At 49.3% G+C, this 18,440-nt stretch overlaps 1 protein-coding gene across 4 annotated transcripts in view; it reads right to left on the reverse strand.

Moving 5' to 3' along the window:
- The window catches only part of Eri3 (ERI1 exoribonuclease family member 3), a 134,644-nt gene that overhangs the window by 25,647 nt on the left and 90,557 nt on the right, over positions 1-18,440 (reverse strand). For 3 of the 4 annotated variants that reach the window (XM_052718188.1, XM_052718187.1, XM_052718190.1), the window contains one exon: positions 1,605-1,704. The exons of the other annotated variant lie outside the window; for it this stretch is intronic. In XM_052718188.1, the coding sequence (XP_052574148.1) occupies positions 1,605-1,704 (100 nt within the window). The remainder of the gene's footprint in view (positions 1-1,604; positions 1,705-18,440) is intronic. 4 annotated transcript variants of the gene reach the window in all.

The raw sequence follows: 18,440 nt of genomic DNA on the forward strand, positions 1-18,440 counted from the left end.
CCTCTAGCAGTTTACTGAACTTTCTATTCTAGTCTTAGGAAACCACTTGCAGATGTCTAAACTTATCTTCTTAATATGCTTTCAGGTCTTCAGGCTTTCTTTGTACACACATTTTCCCTACCTAAATACTACTTCTTTGTTTTTCTACCTAGAAAATGTATTTATCCTTCAAGGATCCCAACTCAAGTGTTTTTATCTAGTAAATTTCCTGCTGATCCCTCAAGATTTATTGCAGGAAAGAACAGCAGTTATGGCAGGGTGTCCCAGAGCCCCAGGCTTCCTTCTCTCCCTGGTTCCTAAGCCTGATAAAGGGCATCCCAGGAATCACTACAATGGAGATGAAGTAGAAGCTACCTTGGCAACTGAGAACAGGGAAACTTCCCTGGTGGCAATCCAGATGTTTCTACCACAACAGGCAAGTACGCATTCCAGGCTCTATCCCTTCTCAGCATGCTCAGCACCCACTGGGCATTGATAGATGTGAAATGGGTAGAGGGGCTAATTTGTAGCAAGTGGCTGGGACCTTCTACCATTCTGATGTCCTAGCCCCTACAAATGACACCTTGTCAAAAGTAATCAAGTTCTAATAAGGTCATAATGCCACCCAGCATCAATCTGGCTCCATCCCCTAGAACAATGCCTAGAGCTGGTCATCTGTGTTCCTTGGAAGCGTCTTCACACACACACACACACACACACACACACACACACACACACAAAGAGACACAGGAAGAGACTTTCTTCTACAGATACACACACACAGATGGGTAGCTGTTTCCATAATCAGTCGCATGCCCTCAAATAAACATGGATGTATTGTTAGGCAGACACCTTCTTCTAACAGACATGTTCAAGGAATGGACACTTTATACTCAGACACACAGATATACAGGCAAGATGTCATACATAGACACATATTCACACTGATGCAGCGAAGCTCACAGAGCCACTAACTGGCCACTAACTATGTGGAATTGCAGCCACTCCAGTTTCTCCCAAGCAGAAATCCCCGAGTGTTACCCCACCTGTTACCCCAAGTGGCCCCTCCCAACCCAGGCACTCCTCAGTGGAGGCTGCTGCTCCTGCAGGGGAGTCAATACCCTGTGGACGAAGTCATCGGTCAGAAGGACCTAGACTAATTAAAAGCTGGTGAGGTTTAAATAATTCATCTCCTTAACTCCCATTGATCGTCCAGTTTAGTGGCCACAGACTTGAAACAATATTAAACAGCCTCCTCCAGCTCCACGGGGGGTGGGGTGGAGGGGTGGGTAAGCTGACATATGCCCATATCCCTGAAGACACTGCCCACTAGGGATGCAGGCAATGGGGACAAGGGACAGTACTTTGAATCTAAGGCCACCTGTGACTTACCCAAAGCCTGTATTCCAGTCTCCTCTGAAATGTTTTGAGAAATGCTTTCCAATTGCCCCAATCCATAATATCCTCAATCTACCCTCCCTACCCTCCTCCCTCCAGCCAATGGTGAGAACCTTCCATAGGGTTGGATACTGAATGAGACATGGAAACCCTCTGTTTGCCAGGGCACTGAGGCATGCGGGCAGGGGACTGACAGAGCTGCCAGGGGGATTTGTGGAGGGACTGACCAATGCCGCTGTGGGGCCGGCCTATGTGTTGCAGGCTGAGACCCTTGTTCATGTCTAGTAGTCCATTCTTGGGCCAGCAGCCCATGGCGAAGCTGTAAGCCTGGAAGACAGGAGGCAAGAGTTGTTAACGGAGGTCTTGACCACTGAGCAAACCCCACTCACCAAGTCTCCCCCAGTCCCCACTTCTTCCCTTCAGGTACTTGTAATACCACCTCATTAGAGTCCCTCACCACATTCCCTTTCACCAAGGCTCTCCCCACCATAAAAATCCCTTCCTTCTCCAAAGTCATCCTTCTCCTGGGCCTTCCCATTCAGCATCTGCCATCCTTCCTGGGAGTCCCTTGCAGGGCCCTTCTCTAGAAGTCTGGCTTGTAAGGTCCTCCCCTCATCAGAGCATCCCTTCACCATGCACCCCTGCACAGATTCCCATCCTGGAACACCACAGCTGTGCTGGGCTCCCTCCCTTGGTATGACTGGTCACAAAGACTGTTCTCAGGACGCAGGAAATTAGTATTTCCAAATTTCATTCCACAAACAGGAAAAATGAAACAGGAACTAGCCAGTAACATGCTTATGGTCAAGTTGCTTTTGATTCTGCACAGGCAAGGCTGTGGAAGGTTGTGAGTGCTGTGTTAGAGCTCAATGAAAGGGGAGTAAGGTCACCAGGTCAACTCAAGCATCAGTGAGGGAAGTACAGGGTGGTGTGTGTGTGTGTGTGTGTGTGTGTGTGTGTGTGTGTGTGTGTGTGTGTTCTGCTGAAGGTCAAGTGCTCACTTATGCATATTCAAAGCGGCCACCCATTGATCTGTACTTAATTGTTTTCCTGGGGTTGGGGAAGGAAGTGCTGGGGGCATCGATCTGTTCAGGGGCCCCGCAGCTCCACTGCTCCCTCCAGCCTCTATCGCACCATCTGGCCTCTAGCAACTTCCATCTGTGGGGAACACATGGCAGGACAGGATCTGCCTTCCCTCACTGGGGACAGGACCAGCAGCATCTTTCCTCACTGGCATGACAGGCCTAATGTCACTGATGAGGAAACTGAGGCCCAGAAGAAAGTGACTTTGAGTTATGTGGGTTAGACCTCTACAATGTGGCTAAGGAGGATTTCTTTCTTCTTAGTTTGCCAAAAAAGTCCTGGGCTTCTGCCAGCAGGCCTGAAGTCAAACTAAACATTTAACTATCCCTATCCCTTCACTTCAGAAGTCACTAAGCACTAAGCTGACCTTCTTCTAATGGCAGGAAGGTGACAGCATGTGGGACAGTGGCAACAGGGATGAAACCTGGGTGAGCTGGATCGGGTGAGAGAACCCAAATGTGCTAGCCATACTTAGATAAGCATTGCAGTGCCCACCTACTTCTGTGCCCAGCAGCTCCCACAGGGGAGAAGACCCAGCCCAGGGCCAGAAACAAGACGTCTCTGTGTGTGGGGGGGGGGTGGGGGGAGAGTATCTGTCAGTATGTATCTGTGCCAGGGCCCAGGGGCTAGGCAGGCAGAGGGCCAGTTTCTCTCCTTTCCAGCTTCAGGAACCCAGCCCATAGGCACTAGGAGACTAGGAGCCAATGCAATTTAAAGCTCAGCACTTCCCAAAGCCATTTTCCTTGACCACAGAGGGGGCAGCCAAAGCTCAACTCCAGCCAACCCTTCTCTACCTTCTCCCAGGTCACAGCTACAGCCGCAAATCGGAGGTGGAGTGTGGGACTCAAGGATGGGTTGGGAGAGAGCATGCTGGCAGAGCCAGGATGGGCAACAAGGGATGCACGCAGCAAAAAGATGCAGACGGAGAGGGGACAGAGTCAGTAGGTGGGCACAGCCGGGGGAACTGCTGAGCATGGCCAGCTGAGGCTGCAGTGCAGTGGGCCAGAGAGCAGTGGCGGCTGCCTTTCAAGTACTTTAAAATCACTTACAAAGGCCGGATTAAACGATCAGAAATTCCATTTAATAGGACAAATAAAGAAATAACAATCTACTCTATCAGCCTGGAGAAGGCGAGCTGGATGGGTTTTTTTCCCCCCTTGAAAAAGGAAAAAGGGAAGGAAGGGGGAAAAAAGAAGGATAATGTGTGTTTACTCAAGCAAAGAAAAAAATATTTAAGTGATGTCGGGGAGAAGATTGCAGTAACTAGTGAAGAATAACATCGTCTACTTTGCTGTCAAATCACACCCGAATTTCAGTAATAGATTCTCGGCTGACACTCAATTCAATTCGAAGGTGATCCTGCTTTATCCCAGCCCATCAAATATTAAACACTTGCATTAGCAGGTGCTGCCGCTTCCCGGCTTAAAGCGGCGGGCGGCAGGGCTGTGGCAGCCCCTCTACTCTGCTTGTGGCTCGGGGACAGGGCATCTTAACGTTATCTGCACGTCATCCCGAGCCTTATCTCAGCTAAGCGGGAAGACCACTTCAGATAACACTAGATGCTTGCCCCATACGTCACCATGATTAGATTATTACTGTAATTATGACTCCCCAAGATCTTCCCAGGCTAGGATGTGTAGAAGGGGGATGGAGAGCCAGGCTGGACCAGGGCAAGCGGGAGCCCCAGGCGGGAAAGAAGTAGCAGGCAAGGTGCAGCCTGGTCCCGCCTGACGGATGCCTTTCAGAAAGGGCAGTGTAGCTTGTCAGAGCAAGGGTGAGATGGATTGGCGTCTCCACTGTGGCTGTGGTGTCATGCTGCACAGTTTCACAGTACTAGATAAGGCATGCTAACCAATATTGCTGAGACACGGCCTCATCCAGCACTTCCTCAGGGGGTATGGGCCAGGAGGAGGGGGTGGCATGTGCACATGGGTCTGCCAAGCTCCTAATAAGAGGGATTTAATTTTTACAAATGCTGCTTCCAGCGGGGCCTTCACATACCAGCCAAAGTCCAAAATGATATTAAAAACGGTTAATTAAAACTGCTCTCCTTCAGCCTGGGATTCCTCCTGCTGCCCCTGCTGAGAACACTGGCACATCTCCCCCAGAGCTTAACCTTCTGACATGGCTACCAGTCTCACAGAAGCAGGCTAGGCACAGTACTTCAACACTTGCCCCTCCCCCCCACAAAACACACACACACACACACACACACACACACACACACACACACACACACACACAAACAAAAACCCCCAACCTCTGTCATTTTGGAATTTCTCAGGCACAGCTAGCAGTCACAGTCACAGGCAACACAGAGACACAAGAGGCTCTCAGAGCAATGCAACCTGTGTTCCCATCACTGGGTACTCTGGAAGTCACATCTGCATACCTGGGTATGCCCTTTGGAAGCCTCCCATCCTGGGCAATATATATCAGGGAGTGGCTGACTATGTAGGTGCTCACATGCCTCAGCCCCTCCCTCCAGTGACTGCCCATCCTGCTATCCTCCTAAAGAGACTGCATCTGTAAACAACCTTAGCAGAGCTCTTCCAGGAGTCTCGCTCAGGCCAAGGTGTACAAGTTATATTGTACACAAGGATTCTGACTGGAAGGTCAAGGCTGCCACCTGGCAATCAGTCAGAGCAGGAGGCTGAGCCCTGTGTGAGGCTGGAGGAGGCTAGGAAAGCCTCCTGGAGGAGTGTTACTGGAAGGCTTGAGTATAGCCAATAGGGAGCACTTAAGTCCAGACAGAAGATGTAGCCAAGACAAAAGAGAATGGAAGGAGTGGGGAGAGATTTCCTCTTCTTGCTCCCTTCCTTCAACCTGTGGGGAAGGGGCAAGGGCTTAGAGGCTTCCTAATCTTGATCAGTGTGGGATAGGAATCTGTTTTAAGAGCTCACTTCAAGCCCTTGTACATGAGCCGTTTACCAACGGTCGATGCTTCCCCATGGCACCTCTCCGCCATCAAGGCCCACCTGCCCAGATGTGCAGTTAGCACGTAACTCTTGGGGTCCCCAGCCAGAGGGTGGAGGAGGTAGGAGGATGACTACTAAGGAGAGGAAGATGACTTCTAAGTTCTGTCCATGACAGTCACTCAATGCTGAGCCAGGAGGACAGGTGGAGTTGGATTGAAAGATGCTGTACCCACTGAACCAACCCACCCTACCCTGTCAGGCAGGCACGCACACTTCCCTTCCCCTGGGCCGCTGTAATTTCCATGCGCAGGGAAGCAGGTGCCGAGCTGCTCCCGGCTGGCTTTCCCCTCTTGTGGCTCTGCCCGCCTTGGCTGCTGCCCCATTAGCTTAGTGGCCAGCCATCTGCGACGGGCCTGCTGCACAGCCCTGCTGTAGGCGCGGCGGGTGGCCCCCTGTGTAACAGGGAGCTTTGCCATTAGCGCCTTTAATATTCTGACACCTCAGCACAGCCTGCTATTACATGCAAACGCTGATCGCCCTGTGAAATTACATTGCTGGGCCCGCGAAATGGAATCGTGTATAATCAGCCTCCTCCATGCACTGTCAGTCCCATCACAAACACGGCGCCCGGCGGCTTACGGGGGCTTAGCAGCTGCGACAAGTGTATTGGGTTTAATAGATGAAGTAGCCCTCAACGACAGCAGCATCAGATCCTTCAAACAGGAGAGAAGAGGCATCAACAGCTGCTCTGGTGTCCCTGCCCACCCATACACTACCTGACAGCGGGTGGACAGGGCAGGAAGGGGGCTGGGTAAAAGGCTAGAACCTAGCTCAGACTGCAGACAAAAGTAGACTACTCAGTAACTTCCAGAACACCACAGACCAACATATCGGCTCTCTGCTGACAAGGCCTTCTGGATGACTTGTCACCCTGCAGAGCCAAGACTGGTGAGCCCTTTCCCAAGACTAGAGACCAAATCCAGCCTGTCGCTGTCTTAATGCCTACCAGAGAGGAAGGTGAAGGTGCCATTCTTTAGTGTGGGAGTTGGACAGATGCAAACACTACCTAAATATCAACATGTCTTCTTTATTTGAGGCCTAAGAGATTGAAACCGGAGCCACTGAAACAGAAAACATGCATGCTAGTCAGGTATTCTACCACTGTGATACATTGCTGGCCTTAACCAGCACTCAGCCAGTGAGCTGAGTATCCAGGCCACACACAAACACAGACTGGGTATGTGCCATGTGTGCTTAGCCATATCCAGCAGCCCATGTCTTGCAGAAAGGCAGTGCATTCTGGGCTCAAATCTGCACTCAACTCCTGGGTCTGCAAGTTAGCACTATAACCTTGAGTGACTTACTACATTTTTCTGAACCATAGTTATCTGTACTACAAAAAGAGATAATAATACTTTCTCTGGGTGTACCTGTGGCCACCTCCAGGTACTTGTGGTGTCATCACCCAAAACGTGCACCCCCTTTAAGAATACTACTCTCGCTGGGCGGTGGTGGCGCCCTTTAATCCCAGCACTCGGGAGGCAGAGGCAGGCGGATCTCTGAGTTCGAGGCCAGCCTGGTCTACAGAGCGAGATCCAGGAAAGGCGCAAAGCTACACAGAGAAACCCTGTCTCGAAAAACCAAAAAAAAAAAAAAAAAAAAAAAAAGAATACTACTCTCATCTTTTACAGGTTCAGCCTAATACCAACTGCGGAAAATGACGTTTTCCAAAGACAGTCATATTATCTCCCATTCCATCATCAAAAGTTTATGTCTCCTCCCATTCCTTGGAAACAGGATGGGTTTTGTGACTATTTCCACTATAGTGCTGAAATGCTGTTACTGCACGGCCACTACAGAAATGCATAGGCAGATTCCAATCCCGTTGCTAGAATACTTGTGCAGGCCCTGAACTGCTATCAAGTACTGAGACCATTCCAGGACAGCCACATCAAGTACTGAGACTGTCCTGGGACAGCCAATCAGTGAGGAAGTTCAAAACAACTCTCAGAGATGCCATACAGAGAAGCCATGAGACTGGATAAAAAAAGGAGGTGCCAGCCAGCCCCCAGCTGCTCCAGACACACAGTGTGCTAGATCAGAGCTAGATCACAGCCACATGAGAGCCTGTGCTTTCATAACTGAACTTTCCAGAATTTGTTGTTAGGATCATTAAATTTTGGGATGATTAGAAGTGGGGTAATAATTGAAAATCTAGTACCTACTCTTTTCTGGATATACTCTGCAGGTATCTTCAAATTCTTCTTTCCTGTAGCTTCTAGACTATTTCTTTCCCTGTGAGGCTTTATTCCAAATGATCACCACTTTGGTTAACTTCAATATCTACAGAATAACACAGTATAGAAAATTTGCCTCTCAATTTATTGACTCCTGGTTCTCAATAATGACCGTCTATAATGAGCTACTTCTGCCTCCTTCTATCTTTCCCCACAGCCACATCCGGGGCCTCGCCATCCCCAGAACTGCTTCCCTTCTGAACCCTCATCCTGCCAGACTCCCCGGACCTCAGGCAGCTTCTGTTATCCCCCTCTCCCCCTCTGCTTTTGCCTCCACTCCACCCACAGTCTGTCCATTCCTTCTGGCCTCACTCCCTTTTCTAGGAGGCCTGGAACCTTGACTCTAGGATTTCAACTACCCATCTCCTAGTCTCCAACTCCCCTAACCACTTGTCTTACACACCTTTCCCGAAAATGCCCAACAACAGCGTTTTGCCACATTGCTCTTGAACTAAGTATTTACAAAATCACACTTCTATGTAGGAAGTGGTCACCATGGATCCAAGATTGCCATCTTAGCACACACTCCATAGCACCCCAAACCCTCTTTCCTATTTTCACAAAAATAATGAAGTCACTGGCAGAATTATATGCTCCGCATTTAAAGAGGCAGGCTCTTGCCCACCTGCCCCTTCACCTCCAGATCTAATAGAGACACAGTACTTCTTGCCCACAGCCAGTCCCATGCTTGGTCTTTACTTGTCAACCCTTCCCACCCCCTCAGGTTCTTGCTCTGTTCTTTCTAAATCTGCAGCTTCAAATAATAGGAGAGTAGGAGGCGGGCTACTGGAAAGAAGAAGGGGTCCAGAGGGAGTGGGATAGGGATAAGAGACATAATGGGGGAATATGGCCAACATACATATATACATGTACAAAATTGCCAATGACTTTTTTTTCAATTAAAAAAAAGAAAATTCTTAACCTAATTGTTAATTAGCTCCTTCCCCTTTGCATTGAAGCATTTGCTTAAACCTCTACCATATTCACAGAACCTCTCTGAGTCCCACTTTGCTCTGAAGGATAACAGCTTCAATTCCATAGAGCTCTGTGAGGACTGAGTTAGTATATAAGGTGTTGAAATGATACCAAGCCCCTCAAAAACCACACTTTTTGAAAGCTCCCATTTATTCCCCATCCCTATCCATCTAGTGCCCCCCTGTTAACACACTTCTCAAAACCGTCCCCTCACTTCCAACCCCCCTGCAGTCGCTCTCCACTGCGGTCGGTCTGTAGGTCTCGTGTCACTTAGCTCCTGCTAAGGTCAACAACCCTCACCTTGCTGCCCTTGTCTGGGTAGCTGTGGGTTCCTCGCTAGCTTCGGCACTCCACAGCCTACTCCATCTCTGGAGCCCTTTCCCCGTGGCTTTCCTTGACATTGAGCCTCTCAGTTTCCCTAGCTCTGCCACGGTCCTCACACTCCCGCACAGTGTCCTCTGCATCTGGTCATCTAATACATGACAGATTCTGTTCTCCTTTCCTAGCTTTTCCTAGTTGCTATCACCCTCCTTTGGTGACTTCAACTCCTTTGTCTTCAACCTGTCTACTTTCCACATTTGTATTTCTCATTGCTACCTAAATGCCAAACACACATTACTTAGTTAGTCTTTCCATGTGGACGTCACACATGCACTTGTATATTTAGAATACAGCTCAACATCTATCTAAGCTGCTCCTTCTCCTGGGTTCTTAGAACCCAGTGTAGGCACCTCTATCACCAAACTGGTCTGCTAAGCCAGAAATGAAGAGTCAGCCTGGATCCCATTTTCTTCTTTACTGCCACCAAGTCCTGTGATTGTTGGTTAGTGTCTCATGCTTACTCAAGCAAAGGTAAGCACTAGCCTAAGATGCCCTCTGCTTTTGCCTCTCTCTCTTGTTTTTTCTATTTCAACTTGACTCAACTCCAAAGTGCCCCGCTTTGGTCTTTCCTGACTCATCCAACTCGAAATCCACCTACAGTCTGAATAGTACCTGTGACAGTAGAGGTCTTTACCAATCTGCTGCAAATCCGCTGGAGACTCCTATGAGCAATGGCTAGACTGTTATCTCGTGATGCTCCACCAAGAGAAGGGGAGGGAGAGGAGGAGGAGGATACAGTCTCTGTGTGTGCAGGAGGCTGCAACTCTCACCCAGCCAGTGCCCTTCAAGAACCATCTCTTCTTACCCAGCAGAACAGCAATCCTTCAGCCATTCTTAGAACTGACTGTGTGAAACAACAACTCCTGCCTCCCTTCTCCTTTCCTGAGCTCCTCGGCTATGGGGAGCCCCATTCCATTCACTGGGCCCAGTAGAAGCTTGGCTAGCAAGCCTACAGCGTCCATAGGCTGGGCTCCTGAGTCAGGCAACAGGAACTCAAAGCTCCCCAAGCCTAGCTGGAAGCTCTGTTGATGCATTGTGCTCTCTGGCTACCAGCACACGTCAGGGGCCTTGCAGCGGCTCCACCTCTGCCCATCAACAGAACTTAAGTAGAATAATTAGCTTCTCCATGTACTTGACCTTACACTGCCCACACCATGACAGCTGCCTCTCATGTGCTAGGCTACCACCACAGCAAAAGCAGGAGTTGTACCAAAGGTCTATCTATATTCCACAGCATTTGGTACTAGAGGTCCAAGGATGGAAAGACAGCTGCCAGCTCAGTTTGATACCATTAGGGTCCTGAGTACTTTCAGGTGGAGTAACTTGCTGAGTCAGAGGGGACTTGGGGACACCAAGGTTTATGGGAAGAAAACAGGGTAAGAGGCTCCTGAGCTATGCTGCCTGGGCCCCTGCAGATGAGGCTAGCCTGTCCAGAGCTACCTGTGCACTGTCATTGTCTAAGGCAAATAGGTCAGTAGGAGCCACCTGCCTGGAGTGAGAGCCACACTGCGAGTTTTCTTTGTTTTCATTACAATTTCCTCTCTCGCTGCTGCTTTTTAGCCAGCCCTTTCCTCCCTGGGGTGCTGGGGATTGAATGAAACACCACCCCCGGCTCCAATAAGTGTATTTCAATTACATCTGTCACTGTATAACGATATAATGATATATCATGTGATATTAAATCCATGGTAATCATATCAGGGATTTTTTTTAATCGTGCACTAATCACATTATTACATCTCTATAATTAACAACAGGAGGTATGGAAATCCAGTTAAGGCAGTAGGCTCAATGTAGTTTTCTCCCCACCCCCATCTTAGTTACCTCCAGATTAGGGCCAGATTAGGAGATGGGGACTGCAGGGCATTAACAAGCTGAACCAGTTTTACCTCCCAGTGCCAGTGCCATAGGCAGAATCTTCAGCATCCAGGGCTGACAGAGATAATCCAGACTGAGATCAGGATGTCCAGCTTGTAGCTGCTCAGAAAAGAGCCCACACAGAGAGGCAGAGCCACCCGGCTCAGCTGAGCCTTCTAGACCTCCTACCTGAACCTGTGGCACCAAGTCCTCAGCAGAGGGAGGGGGTACCTTGCCTTCAAACCAGCAAGGCCCTCCAAGGTGCTTGTAAGGCCCTGGGCAAGTCTCTGTCCCCCCCCCCCCCATGCCCCCTGCTACTGTTGGCACACACTCCCCTTGACCTGGCCTCTGACAGCTCTAAGACCACTGGGGCCAGCAACTTGGAGTCATTGCCTCTTGGCCTCATCAGCCTTGATGACCACAGAACAAACCCAACCCTCCCTGGGGCCATTCCTTCTCAGGTCTCTCTCTCTCTGAAGACTTGCCCTTCATATTACATGACAAGTGGGTCTCTGATAGCCACTGGACTGTTCTCACATCCCCTAAACAGTGTAAGTTCTTATTCTTCCCCACCCAAGCCTAGATGGAGAGAGGAAGGGCTGGGGACTGAGCTTGAACCATGTCAAATGACCGAGCCTGCTTTTCCCACCCCCTTCCTGATACTGAGCTGTTAGGGCTAATCCCCTCAGGGGTGTCAGAACCAGTCTGCAAAGCAGAATTCTGTGTTTCAAGTTCAAAGCTTTGAACCTGGCATGTAACTAGTCCTCAGTGAGGGGCAGGCATTCTGCTAAGTTTGACTCTCAGAAGTTGGACAAGCCTGAAGATAAAAGAGAAAAATCATGTCCTTTTTCCTAATAAAAAGGAGACACTAATAGCAGTCAGCACTTAGGCAAAGCACTTTAACTTTCTAAAGTGCTTTCCAAATTAAAATATAATCCTTTATTGAGCGTGTGCCACCACCATCTGCCCACCCTTCACACACAGCACACACACCTTCACTTTCTTCCTCCCTAGGAAAGCAGAAAAGGGGTGCACAACATCCATCCCATAGCTTCCTCCCTCTCTTGTCTGGACTGCTCATATAGTGTTTTGTTGTTGCTGTTTTGTTTGGTTGGTTTTAGCAAATGCTTTGTGCTAAGCCCTGTACTGGAAATATCTAAGTCCAGTAGACTAGGCCAGTGTCCTCAAAGAGCCATGAGCCAAAAGAAAAGACACTTAAAACACATTTGCAAAACAGCAGTGATGGCCAACATCCTCCAAGAACTTTAGTGAAGAGATGAAACTTGGAAAGACGTCACAGAGAAGAGCCCAGACGGCCTTCACTAGGACATACCAGGCGGGGTACCATCCAGGCAAAGAGCTGATTTGTCTAGATGAGACAAAGTCCTAAGAGAGCAGCTGATTACAGACACAACTGGGGTTGGATAGATTGCTCAAGAAGGGAAGCCTGTGGAGACAGAGGTGCGGCCCAAAGAACCTCCTCTCTAAACATATCTACCAGCCTAGCCAGCGGATCTCTCTTGTCAAATCAGTCTGTCCTCTACCTAGGTGTACCAGAAAGGAAGGATCTAGGCTTCAGAAACACTGACCTACTGTCAATGTCTACTGAGAGTGTCCATCTGCCAAGTTATATGCATGCACACAGCAACAAAGACAGCTCCAAGCTCCGAGAGATTCAAGTCTACGGGACAAGGAAGATACTAAGGACAAAGCTACACAACTAATCATTAATTTGCAGCTGTAGTACGAGCACCAAGATGAAATACAAGCTGTTGAGACAGATGAGGGCAGGAACAGCATGCCCCACACAGACTGCAGACTGCATAGGGGAGACGGTTAGGGAACACTGAGCCAAAGACCCTGGGGAGAGGCTAGAGACCAAGTAGCACAAAATCCAAGTTGGGCTCTTATGGTCATAAAGCTAAAAAGGCTGAACTGAGGATGTAGCTCAGTTGTTAGAGTACTAGCCCAGCATGGATGAGGCCCTGGGTTCAAACTCCAGCACTGCCTAAACTGGGCACAGTGGTGTACAAATGTATCTCAGGAGGACCAGAGGGTCAAGAGCATCATCTGTTCCACACTACATGAGACCTTGCGTACAGCTGGGTGTGGGGCAGGACAAGCATGGAGACGAGTCATTAGCTAAGGGGCTTGTTGCCAAGCCTGATGGCACGAATGTAATCCCCAGGACCCAGAGGTGGAAAGAGAGAGAAGAGTCCCAAAAGCTGTCCTCTGTCTCTACAAGTGTGCCACGACGTGTGCCCATCCCACCACAATTTTTCTAACGATAAAGACTGAAAGGATGTGAACAATGCCCCAGAGGAGAGGAGAGAAGAGAAAATCTCTTGTAACTCTAGCCACTCAGGATGCAGGACACAGAAGGCTAGAGTCTGAGACCAGTCTAGGCAAGACAGCAAGACTAGCTTAAAAATAGAAACTAAGAACAAGCAAGAGGGCACAGAGTAGTGTGGGGAGGTAGCTCAGCCACTGAATACTTACTTGCCTAGCATGCACAAAGCCCTGGGTTTGATCCTTAGCACTGTTTTGGAAAAAAAACAAAAACAAAAACAAAAACCCCTGCTGGACATGAGTAGAAAAAAAAATCACTTCAGGAAATGGCAACTCCAGTCTCAGGATCTTTAGTTCCTTCCTGGAAACAAGGGCCTTAATCACTGATTCCTTCAGTAATTACTAATTCCCTCGCTTCCTAATCGTTGGTCCCGCTCCTCCCTATCCCTTCTAGACTGCCCAACCAAACCTTCCCAACAGCACTTTGCTCAGCACATCCATATACATCTGATACTCTGACTTGGTTGCTAGAGTCTGTCTTGTTACCCCTTGATCTCTGACTGCTATTTTAGAGGCAGGACCTAAGCTCTACCCACAGGCTCCAGAGACAAGCGGGTACTGTTCCAGTGGGAAGTCTAGGTCCCCTTCCCTCTGCCCACAGTCTGAGGACTGCACAGGCCTCCACTTGAAAAGGGTGCTAAAAGCAATGATGTCTCCAAGTGCGATGGGAGATATTTGTGTCTGCTTTACCCTTGGCTTTTTGCTCCGGTTCAGGTAGGAGCGGGGTGGGCTGGCTGGCAGATCTGAGAGCGCGGCACGCCCCAGCGGGCAGGGCGCACAGCGCGGAGGAAGGCGCGAGTCAGTCTGGAGTGCTCCCCATTTATCAAGCTCACGCAGGCCGCCAGCCGAGCGAGTCTTTCTATCATTACACCTCTCAAAATCCGATTCATACCACTAATCCTGCCTTCATTCTCCCAGATTAATAACATCTCTTTCAACCTTCACAGTGTGATAAATAGACAAAGAGAGAACAAAAGGAGAGACAGAAGAGAGAGAAAGAGCTGGAGCAAGTCCCCATAATAGAGAGAGCCGAGAAAGAGGAGAGGGAAAAAAGGAGAGCGAGCGTGAGCAGGCAGCGGCTGGAGACTACAGCTACCTCAGAGAGCCGCTCTGAGGAGAGCTGTCGGCTGCGCCCCGCTATGCTCTGCTCTATCCCCAAAGAGAAAGAAAGGCTCGTTAACAGCTCCTTCCTGCCTGCACTTTTGTTCAAATTCTTTCCTTCCCTTCCAATCCTGCTTTAGGTCAAATCCTAGTGAAAATGAGTCTCCTGGCTTCCTGATCTCCTCCTAGCCTCCCCAACGAGGCCTAGAGAACCAGTCTGGCCCTTCTGGAAGGCTGAGTCTGGGTGCATGATGGGCCAGGAACGGCTCTGATAGGGGAAAGCAAGTTTGCCCCAAGTTTCACCAAGGCTGTTCCCTTAATCCAAACCCGAGCCCTTTCCTGCTATCTTGGCATAAAGAGAAAGGGTCAAGAGCAAGGGAGGCCTGGGATCTAATCCTTAAGGCACTGTCCTATGCATCTTGCCACCATAAGGCTCAAATGCAGGGCCCCTAGCCCCCAGCAGCCCAGCCAGATGGTAAATGTAAACGGCCCTCAGACTTGTTAAACTACAAATATGGCCACACCTCCAAATTATGGAGAAATGTGTCAGGGACAAGTCATTGGGCCCCAGTCCTGTACAACAACTTATCTGCCCCTTCTTCTCTACCTGCAGGATATCCCTTTTCTCTGCTCAGACCCCACTGAAGGGTCCTCTCCTAGATGCCATTCAAGTTCTTCAAGGGTAATCCAATCCCTCCCTCTCATGAGCTCTGTAGGGCAACACCGTTTCATCACTCTCTAGGGACAGCACTTCCCTAATTCGGGGGGGGGGGGGGGAGCTGGGGGTGTTGTCTCAATTCCTCTATTTCCAGGTCTAAACTGCCCTAAGCATTTCAATTCTTTCTTTGCTTTGTCCAAACTAGCCCTAGTCTCCTACGTCTTGACCTGCCCTCTGGGCTACACAGTATTCCTAGATTGCTGGCTGGCCTGGCTTAGAGGCAGGGGCAGAAGCACACCACACCATACAGGAAGCTCCAGGAGCACCCTACATCCTCGCCTTCACAATCCCTCAGAATTGGAGGAGGGCTGCAGCCAGCTCTTTAGACTGCTGCAGCTCTCAGAACACTCCCGGCAATGAAGGAGTAGAGCATGGGGGGTGGTGCATGCAGAACAGAGTCCTGCCCCTGCCCTGCCCAACCCAACCTTGTAGAAGCAGCCTTGTGCAACACTCAAAGGCTTCTCCAAACATAGAGAACCTGGCAGTAGCCAGGGATACCCTAAGGCAGACTGTTGTAGGAAGCTGGTGGCTGGTATACTTAGAGAACAGTGGTCCGCAGTCTTTTATAGGAATTTCTTACAGATGTTTCTCCAAGTCTTTCCTTCAGCAAGCTCTCTCTCCCCTCTCCCTGATCCTGCTACTCAAACACAACTGTCCTTTAGGACCCAAATGGCTGCTGTTCATATGCACCATTCATTTCTGGGGACCCCATCACTTCTAGCCCCAATTCTCCAGTTTTTCCAGTTAAACTGTCACTTGAAATAACTTGAAAACTCAGGGGAGAAAACAAAAGAAGGAAACCAACCCCAGCTTCGCAGGCCCCAGAAAGAAACCCTAAGGGAGGAATGCAGAAATGGGCAGAGGGAGGTTGGTGATCCCTCCACAAAGTTCGAGACGTCCCTAATGCCTTCCCACAGCCTCAGAGGACTCCCCACACTTTTCTTCTAGAGCCCTGGATCAGACACCTGCAAAGGAAGTGTGTCAGGATGATGGGACTGGTGTTCCCCTACAGGAAGAAGGGTCTGAGGAGAAACAGCAAGGGGAAGGACTATAGTCCTGGTGATGGGGATGGTCCTCTTTTTTTTTTTTTTGGTTTTTTGAGACAGGGTTTCTCTGTGTAGTTTTGGTGCCTGTCCTGGATCTTGCTCTGTAGACCAGGTTGGCCACGGACTCACCGAGATGTGCCTGGCTCTGCCTCCTGAGTGATGGGATTAAAGGCGTGTGCCACCTCCGCCCACCCAGCTAGGATCAATCCTCTATAACTAACTTAGCCTACTGGTGCCCTGGCTTCCAACTGGCCACACAGGCCCATAGTTCCTTCAAATTCAAGGTCATGGCACAGTTCTAGAAACATGGCCCTAGGCCCTTCCTTCCCTGAGTGACTAAACTGTCATCTGCCTGTAGTTAAAGCTCTCATCCACTAAGTAACTGAGTGGCTTCTCTGAGCTTGGAAAGGTCCTCCATCTCCTGGAGCCCCATCTCTGACAGGTGGACAGGCCAAGGCTCTGAGAAAGAAAAATCACACAGTCGTTTTATCCTCTGCCTCTATTGCCAATCTGTGCCCCACCCTGCTTTCTCCAAGTCCTCTAGGCTTCTTTGAGCCCTCCTTCCAAGGTAAGTCACCTAAGTCTGAAGGATGAGACCCATCTCCTAAGGGGGCTTTGCTCTTCCATAGAGAAATGGCCCAAGACGCCAGGAAATGATCTGCTGGGGACCAACAGTTATCAATCTACAGAGGGGTCTGGGAGGTGAGAAAGCAAGCCCGAACAGTATTTTCTCCTTACTCTCTTGTTCTAGAGCTGACTCCTCCGGGCAGCCAGTGACACAGAGCAGGAAAGGAGAAGTTGGGTCCTAATGTGTGAAAAGCTCCAGCAAAGCAAAATCATTTACTCTTTGGTGCGACTGCTCAGCAGAGCTAATAAATCTTGCATGAGCAGGGCCAATTCTAATTTCCTAATATGAAAAGGCATTTGGATTGAGAGAGAGGGGGAGATAAAAGTGATTGAATCTCCAATAGTCCAGGTTACTGACAAGAAACATCCTGCTCAGCCCTGAGAGAAGGATGGCAGCACCCGCCTGCTGCATACACCCATCTGTTCTGCCCCCCTCTTGGCGCGATACATCTCAGTCTCTTCTATTGACAGGACGTGGCTTTAAACACAGTTACACAAGTTATCATTTCTGCCTTCTGATCAATCTGAATTTTCAGGACAATTACCCTCTTAATCAATGATTGCTATCAGCAGCCCCGCGCCTGGACGGATTTCTCAGCAAGGTAATCATGCCGCCAGGCTGGACGGCGCGTGCATAGGCAATGAAGCTCCGGGTGGGGTCTCCTCCCTCCTTGAGCCCCTATATCCCAGCATCGCTGCCAGCGTCGAGGACAAGGACGGCAAAGTATGAAGGCCACTTCAAGGAGTGGTGGGAGGAGAAGAAAAGGGAGGGGGCCCAGCCACTCAGTCAGCGTTCTAAACCATCTGATTATGGAATAAACCTATTAAAACCCTAGATTTACTGCCCACCGCCCAGATACATCTCCACATGCCCTCCTGCCATCATTCATACCTCCTAATTAGCCTAATAAAGCCCTATTCTAATTATAGGCTCAAACTATTAGGGTGAGTAAGTACAAAGAAAAGAGAAATATTGGCTTTACTAATCTCTCAGATGCTCCATGGATCTGGTTTGCACTGGCTACTTACTGTCTGGGATGGCCAAGGCAGCCTCTTCTCCTTGGAAACCCGGACATCTGGAGCTATCATAAAGTAAGCCTGGCCTTGAGCCAGAAGGCTACCCAACCCAGCACTGTCCTTCCTGGGTTATCCCACAGACCAACCCTCTGTGCAAAAAATAATCCAGAGCCCCCCAGAAGAGGGGAGGAGAGGGGACAGGGAAATCCACTGTCCAGCTAGCTACACAGAAGCCATATCTGCCACACTGGGGACAACTCAGAAGATGTTCTCACATCACCCATTGTTGAGCAAGAGGCCAACAGTACAACAGAAATTACTTGATCTAGGACCCTAATAAGCTGATCTGAGTTCTGGCATGGGTCCATGTGCCAATACACAATTTGCTATTGTACCCTGAAGGGAGAAGATAATTAAAAAGTATGTTTTCCTTTTTTCCCAAGAGATTACAGAATATGCCACCATGCTCTGGTATGCATGTTTTTATTCATTGGCATTTACTAAGTGCTACCCATAAGTGAAGAGGGTACAGAAGTGACAATACAGAAGTGATTTCTACTCTCATGGACCTCACAATCTACAGAGAGAGAGAGAGAAAGAAAGAGGAGAGAGAGAGAGAGAGAGAGAGAGAGAGAGAGAGAGAGAGAGAGAGAGACAGAGAGAGATAAAAAAAGCATGAGAGACAGAGGGATAG

The sequence above is a fragment of the Peromyscus californicus genome, unplaced genomic scaffold, assembly GCF_007827085.1.
Source record: "Peromyscus californicus insignis strain IS unplaced genomic scaffold, ASM782708v3 Scaffold_5__1_contigs__length_169319896, whole genome shotgun sequence".
Taxonomy (NCBI): domain Eukaryota; kingdom Metazoa; phylum Chordata; class Mammalia; order Rodentia; family Cricetidae; genus Peromyscus; species Peromyscus californicus.